The 23,558-nt window shown below is 36.8% G+C and overlaps 2 protein-coding genes across 2 annotated transcripts; both read right to left on the bottom strand.

Moving 5' to 3' along the window:
• Window positions 1–219: 219 nt before the first annotated feature.
• Window positions 220–3,620, bottom strand: LOC135150298 (uncharacterized). The gene has a single exon (XM_064086560.1). It carries the CDS (start codon window positions 2,794–2,796, stop codon window positions 220–222), a length of 2,577 nt encoding a protein of 858 aa, XP_063942630.1. The 5' UTR covers window positions 2,797–3,620.
• An 18,573-nt stretch (window positions 3,621–22,193) lies between these two features.
• Window positions 22,194–23,117, bottom strand: LOC135150297 (uncharacterized). Its single transcript, XM_064086557.1, has one exon. The coding sequence runs from the start codon at window positions 23,115–23,117 to the stop codon at window positions 22,194–22,196; it is 924 nt and encodes a 307-aa protein (XP_063942627.1).
• Window positions 23,118–23,558: the final 441 nt, after the last annotated feature.

The raw sequence follows: 23,558 nt of genomic DNA, 5'->3' as shown, positions 1-23,558 counted from the left end.
TCCCGTAACTAATTGTACATTGGCAATCTTAAAATGTTCATTACCTATATTTCCAATGCCAATAATATTACCTTTGCTACTATCTCCAAAAGTGACGACTCCAGCGGTTACCTTTTTAATTTCGTTCAAGAGAGACTTGTTACCGGTCATATGCCTTGAACATCCACTATCGAGGTACCACATGTTTTGCTTAGCAACAAAGGATTCCTACAAGATAAATCAAGTATATTTATAGGTACCCTTTTGTCTTGAGGGTCTTGGGGTTAGTACTTCATAATAAAGATAAGGATTAGAAGTAGGCAACACATTTCTTGAAGCATAATAATTTTGAGGTGCATTGTTCCTACTTTGATACCTTGAGTTATCAAAATACCGTGTATCTCTCGAATTATATCTTTGAGAATTTTCATATTGATACACATGATTTCTATTACTTGGATAATGCATTGGATAGAAATCATAACTTGGTACATGATAATTTTTGGAAGTTTGACCATTAGAGAAGGTCTTGTTTCGTGTGTTTCTTCTTTGAAACGGAATAGATTGTTGATGATAACTAAATCTTGGTTGCCTTTGCTCATTTACAACTTTGTTGTATGGTACATGTTTTTCAACCTTGGGGTATTGATTTGACCCTTTACGAACCCATATATGCTTCTCCTTAAATTCACCACTCTTGAATTTGCAACTTTGAACTTCATGTCCATTTTTGTTGCAATATGAGCATTTAAGCATGGGTGATTTGGAAGCCATTTTTGAGGGTTGTACTTTTGGTTGAATATAGCTCTTTCTTTGAGCATTTTTATCATATCCCAATCCTTCACGGTTGTAGGATATTTTTGAATGTACCATTTTATCCAACATTTCATTGCCTTTTGTAAATCTCTGAATCGTTCGTTCAAGATCTTCTTTATCATTAATTAAGGCATCAATCTTAGCATTAAGAATTCTTTCTTGATCCATATATTGTGCTAAGATGTTGGAATGAGCATCCTTGAGTTTTTGAGTTTCTATTTTGAACTCTTTTTCTTTTACTTCAAGGACATGAGCAAATTCTTTTTCGAGTTTATCTTTTTGATAACTCGTAGTTGATTTTTCTTGAGTCATTGACTCATTTAATATTTTAAGATTTAGTAAATCAACATGAAGCTTTCCAATGTTTTCATTTAATTTAAGCTTCTCATCTTCCATTTCTTTAGATTGTAACAACAAGGAAATATTTTCAATTTCCAATTTTGTAATTTCATTCTTGATCTTGTTGTTATCAAGATTAAAGGAATCTTGAAGAGATACCATTTTTTCTTCAAGTTTAATTTTTGATTCCTTTATCCGAGAAAACTCTTTTTGTTGAGTTTGATATAAATCTTCAAGTTTTTCTTTCTCGGACCAGGTAGATAAAAATAATTGATCAAGATAATCATATCGAGTATTCATTTCAACTAGCACCTTGATCAATTCATCCTTTTCCATTTTTGACAAATTTAAACTAGAGAGTTTAAGAAGAGGAATATCAACTAAAGTTGGTGAATAAATACTTACCTCTTGGTTAGTATTGGAAGGATCCGTTGATGTAGAAGCATCTTCAATTGCCATCAAACATAGATTAACCACTTCTTCACTTGCTTCGGGAGGTTCCTCATCTTCACTTAAATCCCAACCGTTTTCGGCCACGAGAATCCTTCCTTTAGAAAGTTTAGGACATTCTCGTTTATAGTGACCCGGTTGTTTACACTCGAAACACACTTCTTGTGTTTCCTCTGGAGTTTGTTCTTTTTGTTTTGGAGGAGTGTAATTATTGGTATTATAACCATTTGGGCTTTGATTGGTTTTGCCTTTGTTATAGCCCGAGTTGGTAGGAAAATTACTCTTGTAGTTTGGAGAATAATTTTGAGAGTAATTAGGCCTTCCATTAGAGTTAAATACTCTTTGTTGATTATTCGATTTTAGGAAGCCTTTTCCATACCTTTGTGCTTTGCTTTGAAGCACACGACGAAGTTGTCTCGTGAGTAAAGCAATTTCGCTTTCATCGAGATTTTGTAGTTCTTCATTTAATTCTTCATCATTTTCATCTTCGTCGATTAATATAGCCTTTAGTGCCATATTTTTCTTCTTGTCTTCCACTTTAGGAACGACAACATCCGGAATATTATCTTCTTCGTAAGCACGAAGGTTTCCGAATAAGTTATCAATGTGATAGTCATTGAGATTATGCATCTCTTTAATAGTAGTGACTTTCACTTTCCAACTCGGAGGTAGAGATTTAAGAACTCTACGATTCTTTTCATTTTGTGTATAGTTCTTTCCGAGTTGAGATAGTTCATCGATTATTCGAGTAAATCTTGTTTCCATATCGATGATATTTTCTCCATCTTGGAGTTTAAAGTTCTCGTATTCTTGGATTAAAGTGTCCATTCGAGAATCTTTTATGTCGGTAGTACCTTCATAGGTTACCACTAATTTGTTCCACATTTCTTGTGCCGACTTGCAATTGTTTACTCGTTTATATTCTTTTTCCGCAAGTGCACTTGTGAGAACCATTTCCGCTTTTGCGGCAATATTCATTCTATCTTCTTCTTCGTGAGTGTATTCACTTACTTTCTTTTCGATGATGGTATCGTCGACCATTTTAGTCGGTATAATAGTACCATCTTCTATGGCCATCCAAACTTTGACTCCTTGAGATCTTGCATATATTCTAAATCTCGTTTTCCAAGTAGCAAAGTTTGTGCCATCAAATAGAGGAGGTCTAGAATTTGAGAGACCTTCACTACAACCGATAGCATTTATATAAGCCATATCGGATCTACTTTTCTTTGTGCTTGAAATTCAAATAGCACTTTTTAAAAGCAACTGCTCTGATACCAATTGTTAGGTCCCGATAGAGTGTAATTTAAGCTAGAAGGGGGGTTGAATAGCTTAATCACCAATTTAAAAATTGATGTAGTGTAATAAAATTTATCCCCCTTTTGAATAGCTTTTATCGAGAGTATAGGCAGTTTATGTGTGCGGAAGCAATGTAAGAGTAATACGACACACGAGATTTTATCCTGGTTCGCTGTGGCTAACTCAACACTTGGAGTCCACTCACCCCTACTCCAGTCCCCGAGCTCCTCCCCGGACTCGAGATTTTCTCTACTATAAAGAAACTCCTTTACAGTAGGCGGAGAAGCCTTTACAAATATATATCTTGGAGCGTAACTTCCCGTTACCTCCTCACTATAAATGTAAACTTACAAGACTCTTCTTGGAGCGTAACTCCCCGTCACCTCCTCAAAGTCGTTTGTACTCCGGGTGTAGTCTTTGAACTTCTAAACTTTTGCGGGTCTTGGATCTTAGGTCTTAGGTCTTGGGTCTTTCCTCTTCCTCACGGTGCAAAGACGACTAACTCCCCGTTAGCTCGTCTAGGACTTGGGTCTTAGAACGAAGATCACCTCACTTCACTTCACCTCACTGCAAAACTTAGAAAACAATATCTACGACAAATAACCTTAGTTTATAAAAAGGGTTTTGGACTAGACGCAACTAGGCCGATAGTGGGTATATATATATATGTTGACGATATATATATTTAAAGTATACTTTCCTAAGGATATAGAAAAATATAAGTATACTTTTTAACTTACTCCAATACTAAAGATAAGTATTTGGTTGGAGTAAATAAAGCCTTATAAGCGTGCTTCGCTTTAGACTTTTTCAGGTATTCTCGTAATATTACAAATCACGAATACTTGTTAATTTAAACTCCCCGTTAGATAATGCTTTTAAAGATCTTCGGAGTTTAAATTGTCGTCTATGGCTCAAAGGCTTACGACTTGGTTACTCGTCCTTTTAGACAAGTATTATTTATTACTTCGTTTGTATGTCTAATATCGAAGTAATAAAATCAAGAAAGCTATATGGTTAGCTCTTTAGCTATTAACTTTTCTTGAGACAATTCTTCTCTTGATGTAGTCTTTTGGACTAGATGAAGCAAATTTAAAACGAAGAGAGAGAAAGTCTATAAACACAATAAAACAAGAATATAAATTAAAGTGCGTTTGTGTTTATATATATATCTATATATATTTGAGTTTGAATATTTCGAATGATATAATCTTTGTTCTTATGTAATATAACTCAAATATAACGAATCTTAGTTCGTGTAAATATACAACGAATCTATAGTTCGTGTATATATTTATATTTCGAATAACACGACTTATTAGTTCGTGTTTGAAATTATTTCGAAATAATAAATCTCTTTTCTAAGAGATTTAAGATGAAGAGCTTTAAGATGAATAGATCAAGAATAATAACGAGCTCTTGTATATATAATGGTCGGTTAAGACTCGAATCGAAGCTAAAAATAATAACCACTTACAAAAACGATCGGAAAGTTCGCCGGAAAAATTCGCCGGAGGTTCGGCCGGATTTTGGCTTAGTGGCGGAACTTGGGCAGCCCTACGGGAGGCCTAAAGTAGTAGTGGTTGAGCTAGTTGGGTTGGGAGAGAGCTTGGTTGGTTGAACTAAGCTTATATAACTAAAACCTTGTATATATAAATATATATGTATAAGAATGGAGGTTTTAGAGAAGAAGTATTTGTAGAGAGTGTTTGTAGAGATGAAGGAGAGAATACTTCTAAAATTCCCAGCAACTAATTAGCTCTTTAGCTTGTGTAGAAAATGAATGGGGATGGGGTGGTATTTATAGGGAAAATTTGGGGTAGTGGGTAGTGGAAGGTGATGTAAGGGATGATGTAAATGGGTAGGTGATGTAAGGGATGACTACATAGTTCTTGTCCACTAGCCTAGCAACTTGACAACCAACATGTGACACCTTATCTCAGCACTTATTGCTTGGAAGAGGATAAGGCACACACCCCAATGCAACCCAATTAACTATTAATTAACGATTAAGTATCGTTAATTAAAACTAGCTTATTTCTAAACATCTCCAATAAATCCAACAAAAAATATGACAATTTTCTAAATATTGGAAAATGGAAATCTGTGAAGTTTGGTAATTTTTGGTCAAAGTCTCCTAGGTCAAACGCTCAGTCAAAGCTTCTCGGGTCAACCGTTCGGAAACACACCCCGACAAACATTCTCCAAAAATCACGAAACTTTTACCTAACATACATCACATCATAAAAATGACATCCCCAAAGTTTCAAGTCATTCTAGCAAGTGGAAGTATTTTATCCGGAATTAAAACGATAAAAACCGCTTTTCGGGTTTGAATAAAATACGTAAATCCTTTTGACGATTTGTAAAACGTTTTTGGCTAGAATTTTGACTTGGATAAATACTAAAAATATATTTCCTTGAGAATAAAATAGTTTGGAGTTTTTGGAAATATTTTTGAGCATTTAAATTAATTTCCTTCGATAAATAAGGAAATATGCTTAAACCGAGAAAATTAGTATTTGATCAAAACGAGTAGACCCTTGACTAATTTTTGATACCAAAATACTTAGAATAATATGATTCATGATAAATCATGGTTTTAACAATTTTAAAGTGCATTCTAAGTATTAAAATATTTTTCTCCGAAAAATGAATAATTTGAGAGACCTTGGAGAAAATATTTAATAAACCAAGAAAAATGGATATTAATATTTGACCATCCAAATATTAATGTTTTGATAGAGTAAATCTTTCTTTTGGATAGAAAACAATATTTGGAATGAAAGATTTATTTTTGACTAATTAAAGATAATTTATCCCGTAAAATAGAAATTGGTAAATCAGGGAATAAATTACTTTAATTAAGAGATTTAAAAAATAATGTTACATGAGGGTTCTAAAGAATATCAAATCTTGATAATCCTTTTTCGATCTTCATGCGAGTTTAATTTTGCAATATGAAAATAGGAAAATATCGTAGAGTGGCGATATCCCTCAGCATGAATATTGCGTGAATATATTTCTTAAAAATGGGTATTTTGAAACGAAGAAATATAAAATGATTTTTCAAATAACTTGCTAGAAATAACTTTTCCACTTAAAGATAATCATGTAAATTAATGATCCTATTGGGAGGATTATTAGGTGATTTAAATTTTACGTTTATTTATAAATACCAAAATAAATTAATATCGAAGATATCCTTTCAATCTTCCCCTTTTTGGTATTTATCAAACAAACCTAAAATTTAAATTTTACAAGTGTGTGCTTCCCCTCAGTGTATGCATGAATTTGAAAAATAATTTTCACATAGGCACATAATAGGGTTCAGAATTTTTACTTGTAGGTCTCGCAATTCTGATAGCAAAACTTGTAATCCTCGTAATTCCAATAGCGGTACCTTGAAAAGAAATTGGTTAGATACATAGACAATTAAAATTTTAAGCCAAAATTTTCTTTTCTCTATCTTTGGGAAAATTTTAATTTTTGATCGTGCAATGAAGAAGTTAGATACCTTTGACATCAATATATAACAATCTCCCCCAACTTGTGCATTAGACAGAATGAACAAGTTCAATATATTTACTGATGATGTCAAAAATAATCAAGGACAAATGCATGAAATAATTAATTCTCAGAACTAATTACAACTTACAGAACCAGCAGAACTATCTATCAAATCAACCTATATCCATAGCTTTCTCTGACAAACTGGTTGATCAGATTTTCTTCCTTCAGCTTCAAAGTCTGGATCATCTGGGCTTTGACATTTCTGAGTTTTTCAGTTTCATCCCCAGTTTGATAGATAGCTGCTCTCAAAGCATTCACTTTGCTTCTCTGCATTGCCTCTCCAAGCTGTATTACTCTTGGTCTGTCTGCTTCATTGTTATAACCCAAGATTCTAGTGTTTGCAATAGTCTCCATCACAGAGCTATTCTTTTCCATGCCAATTTCAGAACCATCATCTTGAGCTATTTGTGGAATGTATTCCTCATCAGATTTTACTCCATAAAATCTTCTCTTTTCACTGATAGTCCTCTTCATCAGATCAGACCATCTCTGAGTAGCTTCATTCTTGATCTCCAACATGTAGTGAAAATGTTCCAGCTCTCTCAGAGATTTCAGCAAAAGATCAGCTTCTGAGATTCTGTAAACTCTGCCAGATTCCAGAAATATGGCAATTTTCTCCTTGTCTCCTGTGCCATCATGAGTATCCATAAGGATCTGCACTGACTCAACCTTGTCTAGATCCTTCTGTGTGACAGCATCTCCCAACTTTTCAGTCAGAGGATAAGGATCTCTGAAAGTAGTTGCTGAGCCTGTTTGGATTTTCTCTTTCCTGTGACCTAGACCAGTTGTATCATAGGCTTCCTTTCCTCTGGTTCCATGAGTTCTTACTCTAGTTAGCATTGGACTTTCCTTGTACAGACTTGTACCAAGGCTTCCATAGAGACTTCTTTTCTTCTGATCTTGGATCTTCTCAGAGTTTATTTTCAGCCAGGAGGCTTTAGCATTGTCAATCTTTTCTTCTGTTACTAAAGCTTTAACTTGAGCATTGTCAGAGGTTAAAGTCATGTCAGAGATTGATCTGTCATCACCCTTTCTTCTTCTGGTTAAACCAGCTTCCTTTTCTCCTACTTGATCAGAAACATCAGCAATTATATTTACATTCTTGCTCAGCTTGATCATCCTCTTAGTAGGATTCTCTAGTGCTAATGTAATTACTGATTTCTTTGGCATAGAGGAACTGGAGGAATTCCATCAACTGGTTTCTTTCCCTTGTCTTTTGAATCAGACTTAGGTAGAGTTTTAGACCTGGTTCTTGGTCTGTTGATGTCAATGTAGTTCACCTCACTAATTACTATTCCATTTTGCTTTGGAATCTTCTGTTTTTGTGAGGGATCAGTAATCTGTTTTTGCTCATCAGACTTTGTCTTGCTGATCTTCTTCTTCTCAGCAGCCAGTCTTTCTTCCTCTAGTCTGATGGCTTCTATATCTACTTCTGGATTCTCCTGTTCAAATATTTTCCTTGCCACAGCTTCATCAATGATTTGCAAGGAAGGAGATTTGTAGAATAAAGTTGTTTCTTTACCTCTGAATCTCAGAGTTTGGCAGAACTTCTGAGACTCAGGATCTCCAGCCTCAATTAGCTTTTCAGCTTCAGAAATTTGAACTTCTTTCTTCTTTTCAACCTCAGAATTTACAAGAGCTATTTCTTTGGATATGACATCTGAATCTCTGACTGCTTTACTTATGCTCTGAACTTGAGACATAAGAGTCAGTTCCATAGACTTGTGTTTCTGAGATTCTCTGGGTTTCTCAGAGTTTGCATCCTTATTACTCCTTTGTTTTTCCTTGATTTGCAGCAGCTTTGGCTGTTTGTCAGTCATCTCCCCTTTCCCTTCTTCATCACCATCTGGCCTTTTCTTTTTCATTTGCTGATCAGGTTTGCATTTGTCTTTGGAAATTTTCTCCCCCTTTTTGACATTATCAGAGGTAAGAGCCTTAACCAGCTGAGCCACAGATGAGCTCAAATCGGTCAGAGTATGTTGCATAGACATCTGGGTGGCCTCAATAGAAGTGAGTCTGGCTTCAATTGTTGGAGGTGTAGCTCTGCACATCCTTGGATAATAAGATAAGCTGCAGACTTTCCTTCTGGCAGGCACAAAGGATGGAAGAGGAGAGTTTGGAACTGAGGGAGCTCTGACAGGAGAAGATTCCCTGACTGGTGACAGTGCCTGAATTGGGGAATCAGCTTTTTCTGGTGTAGTTGCCCTGACTGGCTCAGAGATTAGTAGATGAAGACCAGAAGGCTGAATGGGAGTGGATGTAACCTCTGTTGCATCTTCATCATCAATATCATCAGCAAAAATGCTCAGAGTATGGGACTCCAGAGCTTCAGTAGCTGCATCAGAGTTTGCAGTTGTGGGAATCTCCTGAGCAGGAGCTGCAACAAAAGCTTCAGGTTGAAACAAAGAGTCCTGAATCAGCTGCAAGACCATATCTATCTGTGCATCTTCTGATTTACTTGGGTCATCAAAAGCTCTTTCTGATACTTTAGCATCAGCTGCAAACATTTCTTCATGTTGAATCAGAGATTCCTGATTCAACTTCAACTCTTCATCAGACCTAGTCCCTGCTGTATGATCATTGTGATCAGAGATTGACTCTGACATTTGTTTGTCAGCTTCTATAGTGTCAAGAGGAACTGCAGAGAGGGGTTCAATCAGAATTGGCTCTGCACCTGAAGGTTGCTCAGAGAATGGAATCATAGCCTGAGTTTGATTCTCTGCCTGAGAGGGCTCAACAGTCAGATCAGTGATTGAGGTTGGCTTGATCTTCTTTCTCTGTTTCTTTGCTGGTGGAGGAGGAAGAGGTGCATCATCAGAGTCAGAGTCTGATATTCTCTGCAGAAATCTTCTTTTTCTTGGAGGAGGGGAGGGTTTGGTTGGGGATTTAGTGGACCTGAGAATCCTCTTGGGTGAAGATGTTTCAACTGGCCCTTGTTGAGAAGAGCCAGAGGTTATGACTTTAGTAGTTTTTACAACTGGCCCCTTTTGAGAGGGACCATAGGTTGGGACTGATGCTGGTTCGACAGTAGAAGGTGAAGGCTGTGGTATATTCTCATCATAGAATAAAGCTGCATACTTATCAGGTAAAGCTACTCTTAACTTATCCTGTACAGTTACAGGAATAGCAAACACAGGCACATTTGGTTTCTTACTATCCTTCTTAATAAGATCAATAAAGGCACGTTGGTGATCTTAAAGGGCAATTCATTACCAGTTTCAGGGATGGGTACATCAGGAAAACAGTAAGAGAATATAAGCTGACAAAATCTAGCATAATATATAATGTTTATATTCTCCTGTCTTCTATCTCCAATAAAACGTAGTATGGATGTAGCAAGATCAAGTTTAAGGTTATGAATTAGAGAGTACCCGATCTGTTGGCTGAATATAGGAATAGCATTGAAGTTACTGCACTTGTTTCCAAATGTTCTTGTGATGCAGTCATAGAAAAAGCTCCATTCCTTGCAGAGGTTTGGACGCTTGAGCTCTCCCATCTTGTCAGTACTTGCTGTGTACCCAAGGAAAATCATCATGTCCCTCAGAGTTTGAGTAGGGACTGAAGAATCAAACTTCTTCTCTTCAGGAAGATGAAGAGCCTTCCTGATAGTCGCTGATGAAACAACGTACTCCTGACCCTCGTAATCACAGGTCAGAGATGGAGAACCATGGTCACCCCCATCATCATAATTAGCAGTCCTCCAGAAGGTGAGAACCTGAGAAGGAGAGATGGACTCCGGCTGAGTCAGAGCATACATTAGCTCACTGTGAGCCAAGAAGTCCTGAATAAGATGAAACTCTTTGGGGGCTTCATCGTTATCTAGAATAGCAGCGTAGTTGTTGGTGACAAACTTCGCTCCATCGAACTCGAAAGCTGTTGTTGACATGATTCCTGAAAAAAATGAGAGTTTAAGGTAGGGCAGGTAGGGTGTTTGATGAAATGCTGGAGAGAAAATGAGAAGAGAGTTTGAGAGAGAGAGAGTAGAAATCGTGTGTAACAAGTGAAAAAGTTAAAACTCAAAACTGATATATATGTGTGTATACACGATGTACTGACTCTCGGTGTTAGTGGGGCACGTGGCAGACGCATAACGGTCAGAATGTGAAGTAGTGGAGGTGTAATCATGACAGGCGTGTAGTGGAGTGTGAAAATGAATTACAGTGCAACAATTTCCGAGAAAACACAATTATTTACCGTGTTTTTCTCCACTCAGGAATTCAAATAGATTTTGTACCGTTTGACAATTAATTCTAATATTCTCGTGACCAAAAATCATTTATTTTAAACTCCAAATTGAATCAGATGTTTGACCATTGACCAGAGTTTAAATAAATGTCAGATTATGAGACAAAATAGTGAAATTCTGAATAACAATTTTTCCTCAGAGTTTGCAAACGATTATTTGAATTTAATCAAAAATCACTCAATGTCGTAAAATTTGTTAATCACAGATGCGGAGTGAAAGGTGTGTGTTAACATGATTCCTCTAATTGTAACAGAGATTGACAAATTTCTTAAATAATATTAGAAAGAATCAGATGTACATAAGATGTTTTAACCATCTCATAAGCCGAGTTTCTCACAATATGGATCAGAGTTTAGGTTTTCTTCTCTTTTCTATATCATTTATCTTTTGAAAGGAAACCTCTCATGGTAAGTGAGGCATAACCTTCATCAGATTTTTATTTTCTCAGTGTATTTCTCCAGTAATCAGAGATTGCGAAAGGTCTCCAAGAAAAATACGATTTTTCTGATGCCTCTGCTTAATACCAGCAGTGCACTTGGATCTTTCCTCTCACAGAATTTCTAAGATCTCAAAGGAGTACCTGAGATAATTTTTCTTTCATTTTCTTTTCTTTTCTTTTCTTTTCTTTTCTTTTCTTTTCCGAGAAGAAACAAATTTGTGATCCATATCTGAGACCTAATCACTCTTAGCTCATAAGGGGAGTAAAGCAAGTTCTTCACTGAGTACTTATCTAATATTTAAGAAGTAAGGCAGTCTAAGTAACAAATGTAAATCATGTTTTGTGTAGCAAAGATTTCCACATATGTAATGTCTCAAAAATCAGACTCCAGAGTTTTTTATGATCTAATTCAAGTATTTGCAACATATTCTTCATAGGAAAGTCATTTATCAGAGAAAATTCCATGTCATCAGAGTTTGTCGGGTCAGAGTATAAATATCAGAGTTTGTCATATCAGTGCATAATCATCAGAGTTTAGATCAGAGAATGACAGATGCAGTTGTAGATCAAGTTAATAAAAGAGATTAATAACAGATGTCTTATGAAGAAATGTAACAGAGTTTAGAGAGGACCAGAGATCATCCCTAATTCGTTTACAAGTCTGGTGAATGTTGCTTCAGCCAAAGGTTTGGTAAAGATATCTGCTAACTGCTGATCTGTTGGAACAAAGTGAAGTTCGACTGTTCCTTCCATCACATGTTCTCTGATGAAATGATATCTTATGCTGATATGCTTGGTCATGGAATGTTGTACTGGATTTCCTGTCATAGCAATAGCACTTTGGTTATCACAGTAAATGGGGATTTGAGAAAGAGATAAACCATAGTCCATCAATTGATTTTTCTTCCATAAAATCTGAGCACAGCAGCTTCCTGCAGCAATATATTCTGCCTCTGCAGTAGATGTGGAAAGTGATTTTTGTTTCTTGCTGAACCAAGACACCAGTCTTCCTCCAAGAAATTGACAACTCCCACTTGTGCTCTTTCTGTCTATTTTGCATCCTGCAAAATCTGCATCAGAGTAACCAATCAGTGTAAAGTCTGATTCTCTGGGACACCAAAGTCCCATCTCAACTGTACCCTTGAGATATTTGAAAATCCTTTTGACTGCTATCAGATGTGGTTCTCTTGGATCTGCTTGAAATCTTGCACAGAGACAGGTAGCAAACATGATATCAGGTCTACTAGCAGTGAGATATAGAAGTGAGCCTATCATACCTCTGTAGTTAGTAATTTCTACTGGTGATCCAGTATCTTTATCTAACTTGGTGGCTGTGGCCATGGGAGTAGTGGCAGCTGAACTATCCTGCATACCAAATTTTGTTAGCAGATTTCTGGTGTATTTAGACTGATTAATGAAAATTCCCTCATCAGTCTGTTTAACTTGCAGTCCCAGAAAATAGCTCATCTCTCCCATCATGCTCATCTGATATCTAGACTGCATAAGCTTTGAGAATCTCTCACAGAGTTTAGGATTAGTAGATCCAAAAATGATATCATCTACATAAACTTGAACTAAAAGCAAGTCATTACCATGGTTGAGATAAAACAGAGTTTTGTCTATTGAACCTCTGTTGAAACCACTGTCCAAGAGGAATTGAGCCAGAGTTTCATACCATGCTCTTGGTGCTTGCTTTAGTCCATACAGTGCCTTATCCAGTCTGTAGACATGATCTGGAAATTTTGAATCCACAAAACCTGCAGGTTGTTCAGCATATACTTCTTCCTCCAGCTCTCCATTTAGAAAGGCACTTTTCACATCCATTTGAAAAACCTTGAATTTCTTGTGTGCTGCATAGGCCAAGAAAATTCTGATTGCTTCTAATCTGGCAACTGGGGCAAAGGTCTCATCATAGTCAATTCCTTCTTGTTGAGAATATCCCTTGGCTACCAGTCTGGCTTTGTTTCTGGTGATTACTCCATCACTGTCTGTCTTGTTTCTGAACACCCATTTGGTACCAACTATTGATCTGTTCTTTGGTCTTGGTACTAGTGTCCAGACTTTATTTCTCTCAAATTCATTTAACTCCTCCTGCATTGCTGTTACCCAATCAGCATCCTGAAGAGCCTCTTCCACTTTCTTTGGTTCTGTCAGAGATAAGAATGAGTGAAATAAGCATTCATTTGCTGTTGCAGTTCTGGTTTGTACTCCAGCATCTGGATCTCCAATTATCAGATCTGGTGTGTGAGACTTTGTCCATTTCTTTTCATGTGGCAGTTGACTTCTGGAACTAGATCCTCCCCCATAATCCATGCTGTTTCCAGTGTCATTCTGATTCTGAGTTCCTGATGCCTCTCCCCCATTATTCATGCTATCTCCATGAGTTTTCTGAGTTTCTGATGCTCCCCCTGAAGATGTGTTCTCATGATTCTCTGCTGTAGTATGATCAGAGTTTGAGGAGTCAGTATCAGAGTTTGTGTTTTCTGCTGAGTCTTCAACATTTTCATCCAGATTTTCATTGTGATTCTGCTCCCCCTCAACATGTGCTTGAGGTTGGTAAGTTGGAGTAACATACTCTGATATGATCTCAGAGTCAGAGTTTATGGAGTCAGAGAATTCATCCTCATCTTCAAATCTCAGTTGCTCATGGTCAGCAAAATCTTCCATTCCAGTTATTTTCTTATCATCAAAGGATACATGAATGGATTCCATGATTACCCTTGTTCTCAGATTGTAAACTCTGAAGGCTTTTGTTGACAGAGGATAGCCAACAAAGATTCCTTCATCAGCTTTTAAATCAAATATTTACACCCAAATATGTGAAAGTACTTAAGATTTGGTTTTCTGCCTTTGACCATCTCAAATGGTGTTTTCCCATGTTTGTTTATCAGAGTTGCATTTTGTGTGAAACATGCAGTTTGCACTGCTTCAGCCCAGAAGTAAGTTGGTAACTTTGCTTCCTCTAACATGGTTCTAGCAGCTTCAATCAGAGTTCTGTTCTTTCGTTCTACAACACCATTTTGCTGAGGTGTTCCAGGTGCTGAAAATTCTTGCTTAATGCCATTTGCTTTACAGAACTCTTCCATTTTAGAATTCTTGAACTCAGTGCCATTATCACTTCTGATGATCTTGACTGCATCTTTGGAAATTTTGTCCAGTTGTCTGACATGCTCAATTAACAGAGATGATGTCTCATCCTTGCTGTGTAGAAAATAGACCCAAGTATATCTGGTAAATTCATCAACAATGACCAGAGTATATCTTTTCTTTGCAATGGACATTATATTTACTGGTCCAAAGAGATCAACATGGAGCAGATGATATGGCTCAAGAATTGAGGACTCAGTTTTACTTTTGAATGAGGATTTCCTCTGTTTTACCTTCTGACAGGAGTCACAGAGTCCATCTGGAGTAAAAACTGATTTGGGAAGTCCTCTCACAAGATCTTTCTTCACTAACTCATTTATACTGTTGAAGTTCAGGTGAGATAGTTTCTTGTGCCAGTTCCAGCTTTCTTCAATACTAGCTCTGCCAAGCAGACAGATTGCAGAGCTTTCAGAGTTTAAAGAGAGCTTGGCTTCATAGATGTTCCCATGTCTATATCCTTTCAGAACAACTTTCCTAGTGCTTTTGCTAACCACTTCACAGTGTTCTTCAAAGAAATCAACATGATACCCTCTGTCACAGATTTGACTTATGCTGAGCAGATTGTGCTTAAGTCCTGAGACCAGAGATACAGATTGAATGATGACATTTCCAAGATTGATGTTTCCATATCCCAAAGTTTTCCCTATGTTGCCATCTCCATAAGAAACATTTGGGCCAGCCTTCTCCACAAAGTCTGATAGCAGGGCTTTATTTCCTGTCATGTGTCCTGAGCATCCACTGTCCAGAACTAGGATGTTTTTCCTGTTGCCCTGCAATCACATACACAACTAATGATTAGTTTTAAGGACCCAGACTTGCTTGGATCCTTTGTTCTTGTTAAGTTTGTTAACACTAGCAGCGGAAGATTTATCAGAGTTTAAATCAGAGTTTGTGCCAACAGATTTTTTAACAGAGTTTAAACCAGGAGAATCAATCTTTTTCTTCAAAGACGGTTTTAATTCATAATAATCATAGTATAAACTATGGTATTCCTTACAGGTGTAAATGGAATGCCATAAACTACCACAATGAAAACAAGGATTTTCTGGTCTAAATCTAGTATTCCTAGTCTTAACTTCTGATTTGGAAGACATAGCATTTATGTCCTTATTCTTCCTGCAAAAAGAAGCAAGATGATTAGGATTACCACAATTATGACAAGTTTTCCTAGGAGCATTTGGAATAGGCATATAATTGTTGCTTTTGTTTATTCCTACCTTCCCATTTCTATGTTTCCTAGGTTCCTTAATCCTGTTTTCTTTCTTAACCTCTTTGAGCTTATGCTTAAGCTGTTTCTGAGTCATTAAACCAATATTGACCTGTTTAGATTTATCAGTCTTTGATTTGTCCTGAGCCTTTGATTCTGCAACAAATCTTACTGGAACTACTTTAGGTCTCTCAATTTTAATGGTTTCTTGTTTATGTGACTCAGCTTCATTTTTATCAGAGTATCCTAAACCTTTCTTCCAGTTTCCACTTTCTAAGATATTCTGAGTGGTCTTTCCTGAATTAGTCCAAGTTCTGATTATCTCTCTTTCCTTAACAAGTTCTGATTCAAGAGAAGCATTTTTCTTTAAGAGTTCATTTTTAACAAAAACAGAGTCATCTCTTTCCTTCTGAACTTCTAGCATCTGAACTAGTTCTTTTTCAAGATAATCATTCCTTTTCTTAACCTCTAGGATTTCAGATTTTAGTCTCTCATTTTCTAAAGTCTGATCTCTATAACTAACATGCATATTTTTGAGAAACAATCTTAACTCAGTTATATCTTCAGTGTCAAAAGCAAGAGTAGAATGAGGTACCTTAGTTTCAACAGCTTCAGTGCTGTTGTCCATATTTGCCATCAAGGCATAGTTGACTTCTTCCTCTGATACTGATGAGTCTTCCCAGCTTCCGTTCTTTGTGATAAAGGCTTGTTCTTTTTCTTTCTTGGCTTTCTTACACTCAGTTGCAAAATGACCTTTCTCACCACAATTGAAGCAGGTGTATTTAGACTTATCAGCTTTTCCAGATTTTTCTTCTTTGCCTTCATTCCTTTTGAAGACCTTCTTATCAGAGTTTCTGTCTTTCCTTGAGAACTTCTTCCCTTTGTTGAAGTTCTTGTAAGCCATCTTCTTGAACCTTTTCACCATCAGTGCTGCCAGCTGCATCATCTCAGTATCACTGTCATCAGAGTCTGAGGGTATATCAGTGTCTGGGTCATCATCAGGGTTTGATGACTCAGTATCAGACTTTTTGACATGTGCTTTTCCCTTACTTTTCACAGCTATTTCTCCTTGAACTTTTAGAGCAACTGGTTTGGGTTTCCCACCATGTCGTTTGCTCCTTTGCTCCATCTCAAGTTCATAAGTTTTTAATCTCCCAAAGATATCATCCAGAGACATCTCTTCAAGATCATGGTTATCTCTTATAGTGGTTACTTTCAAATCCCACTTTTCAGGAAGAGCAAGTAGAAATTTGAGATTTGAGTCTTCCAGATCATATTCTTTATCCACTAGAGATAAGTCATTCAGCAGCTTGACAAACCTGTCATAAAGATCAGTCAATGATTCACCAGTTTTTGAATCAAAGTGTTCATACTCTTGAGTAAGTATGGTCCTTCTGTTCTTTTTGATGGCTTTGGTTCCTTGACATCTGACTTCCAAAGCATCCCATATTTCTTTTGCAGTTTTGCATCCAATCACCCTATTTGACATAGCATTGTCAAGAGCACTGTGCAATAAGTGTTTTACTTTTGCATCCTTACTGATTGATGAGATGTCCTCAGGAGTATAGTCTTTCTTTTCTTTGGGGATCATCTTCTGGGGTTCATCTCCAACTGCAACAGAGAGCTTTTTTGGCATGTGTGGACCATCATAAATCCTGTCCAGGTACTCTGGATCTGTAGACTCCAGAAACATAGCCATTCTAACTTTCCAGATAGGATATTCAGATGCCCTGAGGACCGGAACCCTAAGTGACTCATATCTACTGTTTGAAGTTTGTGATTTCTCAGACATGATTGTGTGAATAAGATCTCACTGTAGGTATATCAACAGAGCTGGCTCTGATACCACTTGTTAGGCCGAATAAACTCACTATATAGATTAATATAGTGAACACAATCAATAACCAATTACGTCAATATAAGAGATTCAACAAAGTAAACTCTTATTCACAATACTCAGTAGATTACAAAGACTCTCTTAGTGATTTATATCTTATCACTAAGAGCTGCTGGGTTATATGAATAATACTCTCGATATTCTAACTCTTCTAGAGTAAACCCTAATCTGTGTTTATATACACAGTTACATGATATCTACTGATTGATTTATAATTATCTGCTTCCTAAAATAATCTAATCAGTAGCTATCCTTCTGCTGTCTAGATTTGCATATTCTCTCTTGATCTTTATCTTCCTTATTTAGTCAGATCTGCTCCTGAAAATCAGCCGCCTGCAAACTCTGATCTTCGCTAAACTCTGATCCAGCTGGCAGTCGTTAAACTCTAATTTCCAGTTAAACTCTGATATTTGCTTCTGCACACTAAACAAGTTAGATACCTTTGACATCAATATATAACATTCTATCTTCTTCTTCATGAGTGTATTCATTTACTTTCTTTTCGATGGTAACATCGTTGACAATTTTAGTCTGTATTATTATTCCATCTTCTATGGCCATCCAAACTTTGACTCCTTGAGATCTTGCATATATTCTAAATCTCGTTTTCCAAGTAGCAAAGTTTGTGCCACTAAATAAAGGAGGTCTAGAATTTGAGAGACCCTCACTACAACCGATAGCATTTATATAAGCCATATCGGATCTACTTTTCTTTGTGCTTGAAATTCAAATAGCACTTTTAAAAGCAAATGCTCTGATGCCAATTATCAGCTCCTGATAGAGTGTAAATTAGGCTAGAAGGGGGGGTTGAATAGCTTAATCACCAATTTAAAAATTGATGTGGTGTGATAAAATTTATCCCCCTTTTGAATAGCTTTTATCGAGAGTATATGCAGTTTATGTGTGCGAAAGCAATGTAAGAGTAATACGACACACGAGATTTTATCCTAGTTCGCGGTGGCTAACTCAACACTTGGAGTCCACTCACCCCTACTCCAGTCCCCGAGCTCCTCCCCAGACTCGAGATTTTCTCTACTATAAAGAAACTCCTTTATAGTAGGCGGAGAAGCCTTTACAAATATATACCTTGGAGCGTAACTTCCCGTTACCTCCTCACTATAAATGTAAACTTACAAGACTTGTATTGGAGCGTAACTCCCCGTCACCTCCTCAAAGTCGTTGTACCCCGAGTGTAGTCTTTGAACTTTTAAACTTTTGCGGGTCTTGGACAAAGGTCATAGGTCTTGGGTCTTTCCTCTTCCTCACGGTGCAAAGACGACTAACTCCCCGTTAGCTCGTCTAGGATTAGGGTCTTAGAACGAAGATCACGTCACTGCAAAACTTAGAAAACAATAACTACGACAAATAATCCTTGTTTAGAAAAAGAGTTTTGGACTAGACACGACTAGGCCGATAGTGTATATATATATATTGATGATATATATATTTAAAGTATACTTTCCTAAGGATATAGAAAAATATAAGTATACTTTTTAACTTACTCCAATACTAAGGATAAGTATTTGGTTGGAGTGAATAAAGTCTTATAAGCGAGCTTCACTTTAGACTTTTTCAAGTATTCTCGTGATATTGCAAATTACGAATACTTGTTAATTTAAACTCCCCGTTAGATAATGCTTATAAAGATCTTCGGAGTTTAAATTGTCGTCTATGGCTCAAAGGCTTATGACTTGGGTACTTGTCCTGTATGACTAAGTATTGTCTATTACTTCTTATAAACGTCTATCTTCGAAGTAATAAAATCAAGAAAGCTTTATGGCGAGCTCTTTAGCTATTAAATTTTTTTGAAACAATTCTTCTCGTAATATAGTCTTTTAGACTAAATGAAGTCGAGAGAGTGTCTTTAACTTTAGCACAATATCATGAGATAGCCAAACAATCACAACAATATAAATATTATACACTTTAAACAAGTTACAACAATAATGGTGCAGAAAGTATATAAATAAATTTGTTGGCTAAGTTAGTGCTAAGTAACGTTAAAGAATACTTTTTAGATTTTCTTCCCACGGACACAAGGTGATGGGTGGTAATAGAATCGCACTGTATAAAATGTATTTTGACCGTCGTCAATTATTAGCCTCACTTTAGAGGTATAACGAATCTTTAGTTCGTTTAAATATACAACGAATCTTTAGATCGTGTATATATTTCGAATAACACGACTTAGTTAGTTCGTGTTTGAAATTAATTCGAAATAAGAAATCTTTTTTATAAGAGATATAAGATGAAGAGCTTCAAGATGAAATAGATCGAGAATAATAACGAGCTCTTGTATATATAATGGTCGGTTAAGACTCGGATCGAAGCTAAAAATAATAACCACTTACAAAAACGATCGGAAAGTTCGCTGGAAAAAATTCGCCGGAGGTTCGGCCGGATTTTGGCTTAGTGGCGGAACTTGGGCAGCCCTACGGGAGGCCTAAAGTAGTAGTGGTTGAGCTAGTTGGGTTGGGAGAGAGCTTGGTTGGTTGAACTAAGCTTATATAACTAAAACCTTGTATATATAAATATATATGTATAAGAAAGGAGGTTTTAGAGAAGAAGTATTTGTAGAGAGTGTTTGTAGAGATGAAAGAGTGTATACTTCAAAAATTCCCAGCAACTAATTAGCTCTTTAGCTGGTGTAGAAAATGAATGGGGATGGGTTGGTATTTATAGGGAAAATTGGGGTAGTGGGGTGATGTAGGATGATGTAAGGGATGATGTAAATGGAGTGGGTGAGGTAAGGGATGACTACATGATGTTTGTCTACTAGCCTTAGCAACATGTGACTCAAAATCTCAGCACTTATTGCTTACTAAAAGTCAAGGCACACACCCCAATGCAAGCTAATTAACTGTTAATTAACGAATAAGTATCGTTAATTAAATATAGCTTATTTCTAAACATCTCCAATAAATCCAACAAAAAATATGACAATTTTCTAAATATTGGAAAATGGAAATCTGTGAAGTTTCGTAATTTTTAGTCAAAGTCTCATAGGTGAAACGCTCAGTCAAAGCTTCTCGGGTCAATCTTTCGGAAATACACCCCGACAAACATTCTGCAAAAATCATGAACCTTTTACCTAACATACATCACATCATTAAAATGATATCCCCAAAGTTTCAAGTCATTCTAGCAAGTGGAAGTATTTTATCCGGATTTAAAATGATAAAAACCGCTTTTCGGGTTGGAATAAAATACGAAACCCTTTTGACGATTTGTAAAACGTTTTAGGCTAGAAATTTGACTTGGATAGTTTGAAGTTTATGGAAATATTTTTGAGCATTTAAATTAATTTCCTTCGATAAATAAGGAAATATGCGGAAACCGAGAAAATTAGCATTTGGTCAAACGAGTAGACCTTTGACTAATTTCTGATACCAAAATACTTAGAATAATATTATCCATGATAAATCATGGTTTTGATAATTTTAAAGTGCATTCTAAGTATTAAAATATTTTTCTCCGAAAAATAAGTAATTTGAGAGACCTTGGAAAAAATATTTAAGGAGCCAAGAGAAATGGATATTAATATTTGACCATCCAAATATTAATGTTTTGATAGAGTAAATCTTTCTTTTGGGTAGAAAATCATTTTTGGAATGAAAGATTTATTTTTGACTAATTAAAGATACTTTATCCCGTAAAATAGGAAATTGGTAAATCAAGGAATAAATTACTTTTAATTAGTAAATTTTGAAAATAATGTTACATGAGGGTTATAAAGACTATCAAATCTTGATAATCCTTTTTCGATCTTCATGCGAGTTTAATGTTGCAATATGAAGATATGAAAATATCGTAGAGTGGCGATATCCCTCACCATGAATATTGCGTGAAAATATTTTAAAATAACTTGCTAGAAATAACTTTTCCACTTAAAGATAATCATGCAAATTAATGTCCTATTGGGAGGATTACTAGGTGATTTAAATTTTACGTTTATTTATAAATACCAAAATAAATTAATATCGAAGATATCCTTTCAGCATCGAAGACGTCATCATCATCCATATCATTTGGATAGTCATCATAACTATCAGAGTTGAAGACATTGGCGGACTGATGTAATGGTTCTTTGCCTTTGGACTTTTCATATTCCTTGTCAGGGGCAGATCCAGAAGTGGTATTTCCCTTGTTGGACTGATTTGAGCTATTGCCTTTATCATCCCTGTTCCCTTTGTCTCTTCTATTCTCCCCCTTAGTTGAGGGATCCTCTCTGGAGGGTTGATCATCAGACTTTGAATTCCTGAGGAGTTGATCTAGTTTGCTGTCGATAGAATCAAATTTAGCCATATAAAGTTTATGATGGGATCTCATTTCGACAGCTAACTCATGAACCTCTTCTTTAAGCTCATCCTTGTAAGACCTGGATGGCCTTTAATCAGCTTTCTCTGCTAGGGTCACCAACTGTGCACCCTTTAGTTTCTCATTCTCAGCTATCATCTTGGCTAATTCAGCTCTTAACTTAGCCATTTGTTCCTCGAACAGAGCAGGGTTGGTGTGTGCACTCACCTCACGTACACTCAAAGCTGTTTCACTAGCCTCAGGTGCATGTGTATCGCTCGGTGTTTTCCTTTCATCACTCTGTTCATTCACTCTTCCTGCTGTACCCGTATAAACTACCAATGTCCCCTGAGATGGGTTCAAAGGTAGTGGAGGAACAAATTGTCCTCCAGAAGCCTGTGAGGGCAGATTAACTTGCACGCTACCAAGTACCGCCTGATCAGAAAAGAAAGTGTGATCAGAAAAGTTTTCATACATTAGACATTGATTTTGAAAATCTGTGCACTCAGTAAACATAGTAACCTGTGAATCTGTTTGATCTGGCACTAGCATGAGTGCTAGACAGTTTAATTGCCTGTTCAAAATCAAAACCTTGTTGGGAAGGCAAAGACGAGGCTGCAGTTGTCTCCACGGCTTCCACCCTTTGCTTCTTAGAGGGTGACAGAGCTGCGGGTTGACCCAGTAACCTACTTCCACTGCGTTTCCTGGCAACTTTACGAACAGGTTGCATCGAAGTGTTGGTTGAAGTATTTGGAGAATCAAGAGTAGGTTGAAATGAATCATCAGCTTGGTTATGAACGTGTGTGTTGTCAGGTTCATTGCTGGCATGCTGGTAAGCAAAATCAAGGTTGCAAACATAATCCGACGTATCAACATTAAAATTAGATGAGAAGTTAGAAAGTACCTGAGCTACCTGTAGATCCTGGTGAAAGGACTGCAGCTCCTGGTTGACAGGAGAGTCAGAATGAAGATGCTGTGAGGTTGATTGTGTTTGTGGTATGATTTGGGGGTGTGTTTGGGGTGGTAGTGGTTCAGATGAAGACGGTTGATTCTCGAAGAAGTCGTATTCTAGTGTTTCATCTTCAAATGACAAATCAGGTTGTTGCTGATGAAGAGGGGAGTGATGTGATGATTGGTTAGATGATTGGAGTGGTGATTGTTCTTCCTGAGATTGTTGAGGTGATAGTTGTTGTTGAGGTTGTTGAATCTGCAGGGGCTGAGGTTGTTGCGGCTGTTGTGGAGGAGGAGCCACTTGAAGCTGATATGGCTGCTGAGGAGTATTGAACATCTGTAGCATATGAGGAGTGGTGACCAGAGGAACAGCTGCAAACTTGTTCTTATTATCCAGCTGAGTCATCAACTTAGTGCAGGCACGAGGAACTGGTGCCACTAGAGAGTTGATGTAGTGGTTCTTCTCAGCATCAATCATTTTATCATTTAGAAACAACATGATAAACCTTGGATAAAAGCACGCGACCTTTGCATTGTGCTGGACTGATCTGCTCCTTAGTGGTCCCAACTTTGTAAGAATGGCTTTAAGTATAAGTTTACCAAAGTTGACCGGACGATTATGAGCAATACAGACCCAATCTTCTGAAGCAAAGATGATATAACATTAAAGTTCTTGCGAGTGGTAGGAGCAAACACTTTAGCCAAAGTGTCGAAGAAAAGGTCCCACTCCGGCTTCAGATTGCCTTTCAACATCCTAGGCAAATTAATTTCTCCCTGATACAGAATAGTCTGAAAGAATTGGGTGATTTCATCTTCAGTGGGGAGTTCAGCAAAATTTTTCCTTGGAAACCCTAGTATCCTATTCACATCATCCGTGTTGATATGAATGGTACATCCTCTGTGTATATCTCCAGAAACC

The sequence above is a fragment of the Daucus carota genome, chromosome 2 (assembly GCF_001625215.2).
Source record: "Daucus carota subsp. sativus chromosome 2, DH1 v3.0, whole genome shotgun sequence".
In the NCBI taxonomy this organism is placed as follows: domain Eukaryota; kingdom Viridiplantae; phylum Streptophyta; class Magnoliopsida; order Apiales; family Apiaceae; genus Daucus; species Daucus carota.
This window is presented reverse-complemented; position numbering and strand designations above follow the sequence as displayed.

What these genes read in the sequence shown, in the direction of transcription:
- LOC135150297 (XM_064086557.1), bottom strand. Translation starts at nt 23,117, where the DNA reads ATGATTGATGCTGAGAAGAACCACTACATCAACTCTCTAGTGGCACCA.
- LOC135150298 (XM_064086560.1), bottom strand. Translation starts at nt 2,796, where the DNA reads ATGGCTTATATAAATGCTATCGGTTGTAGTGAAGGTCTCTCAAATTCT.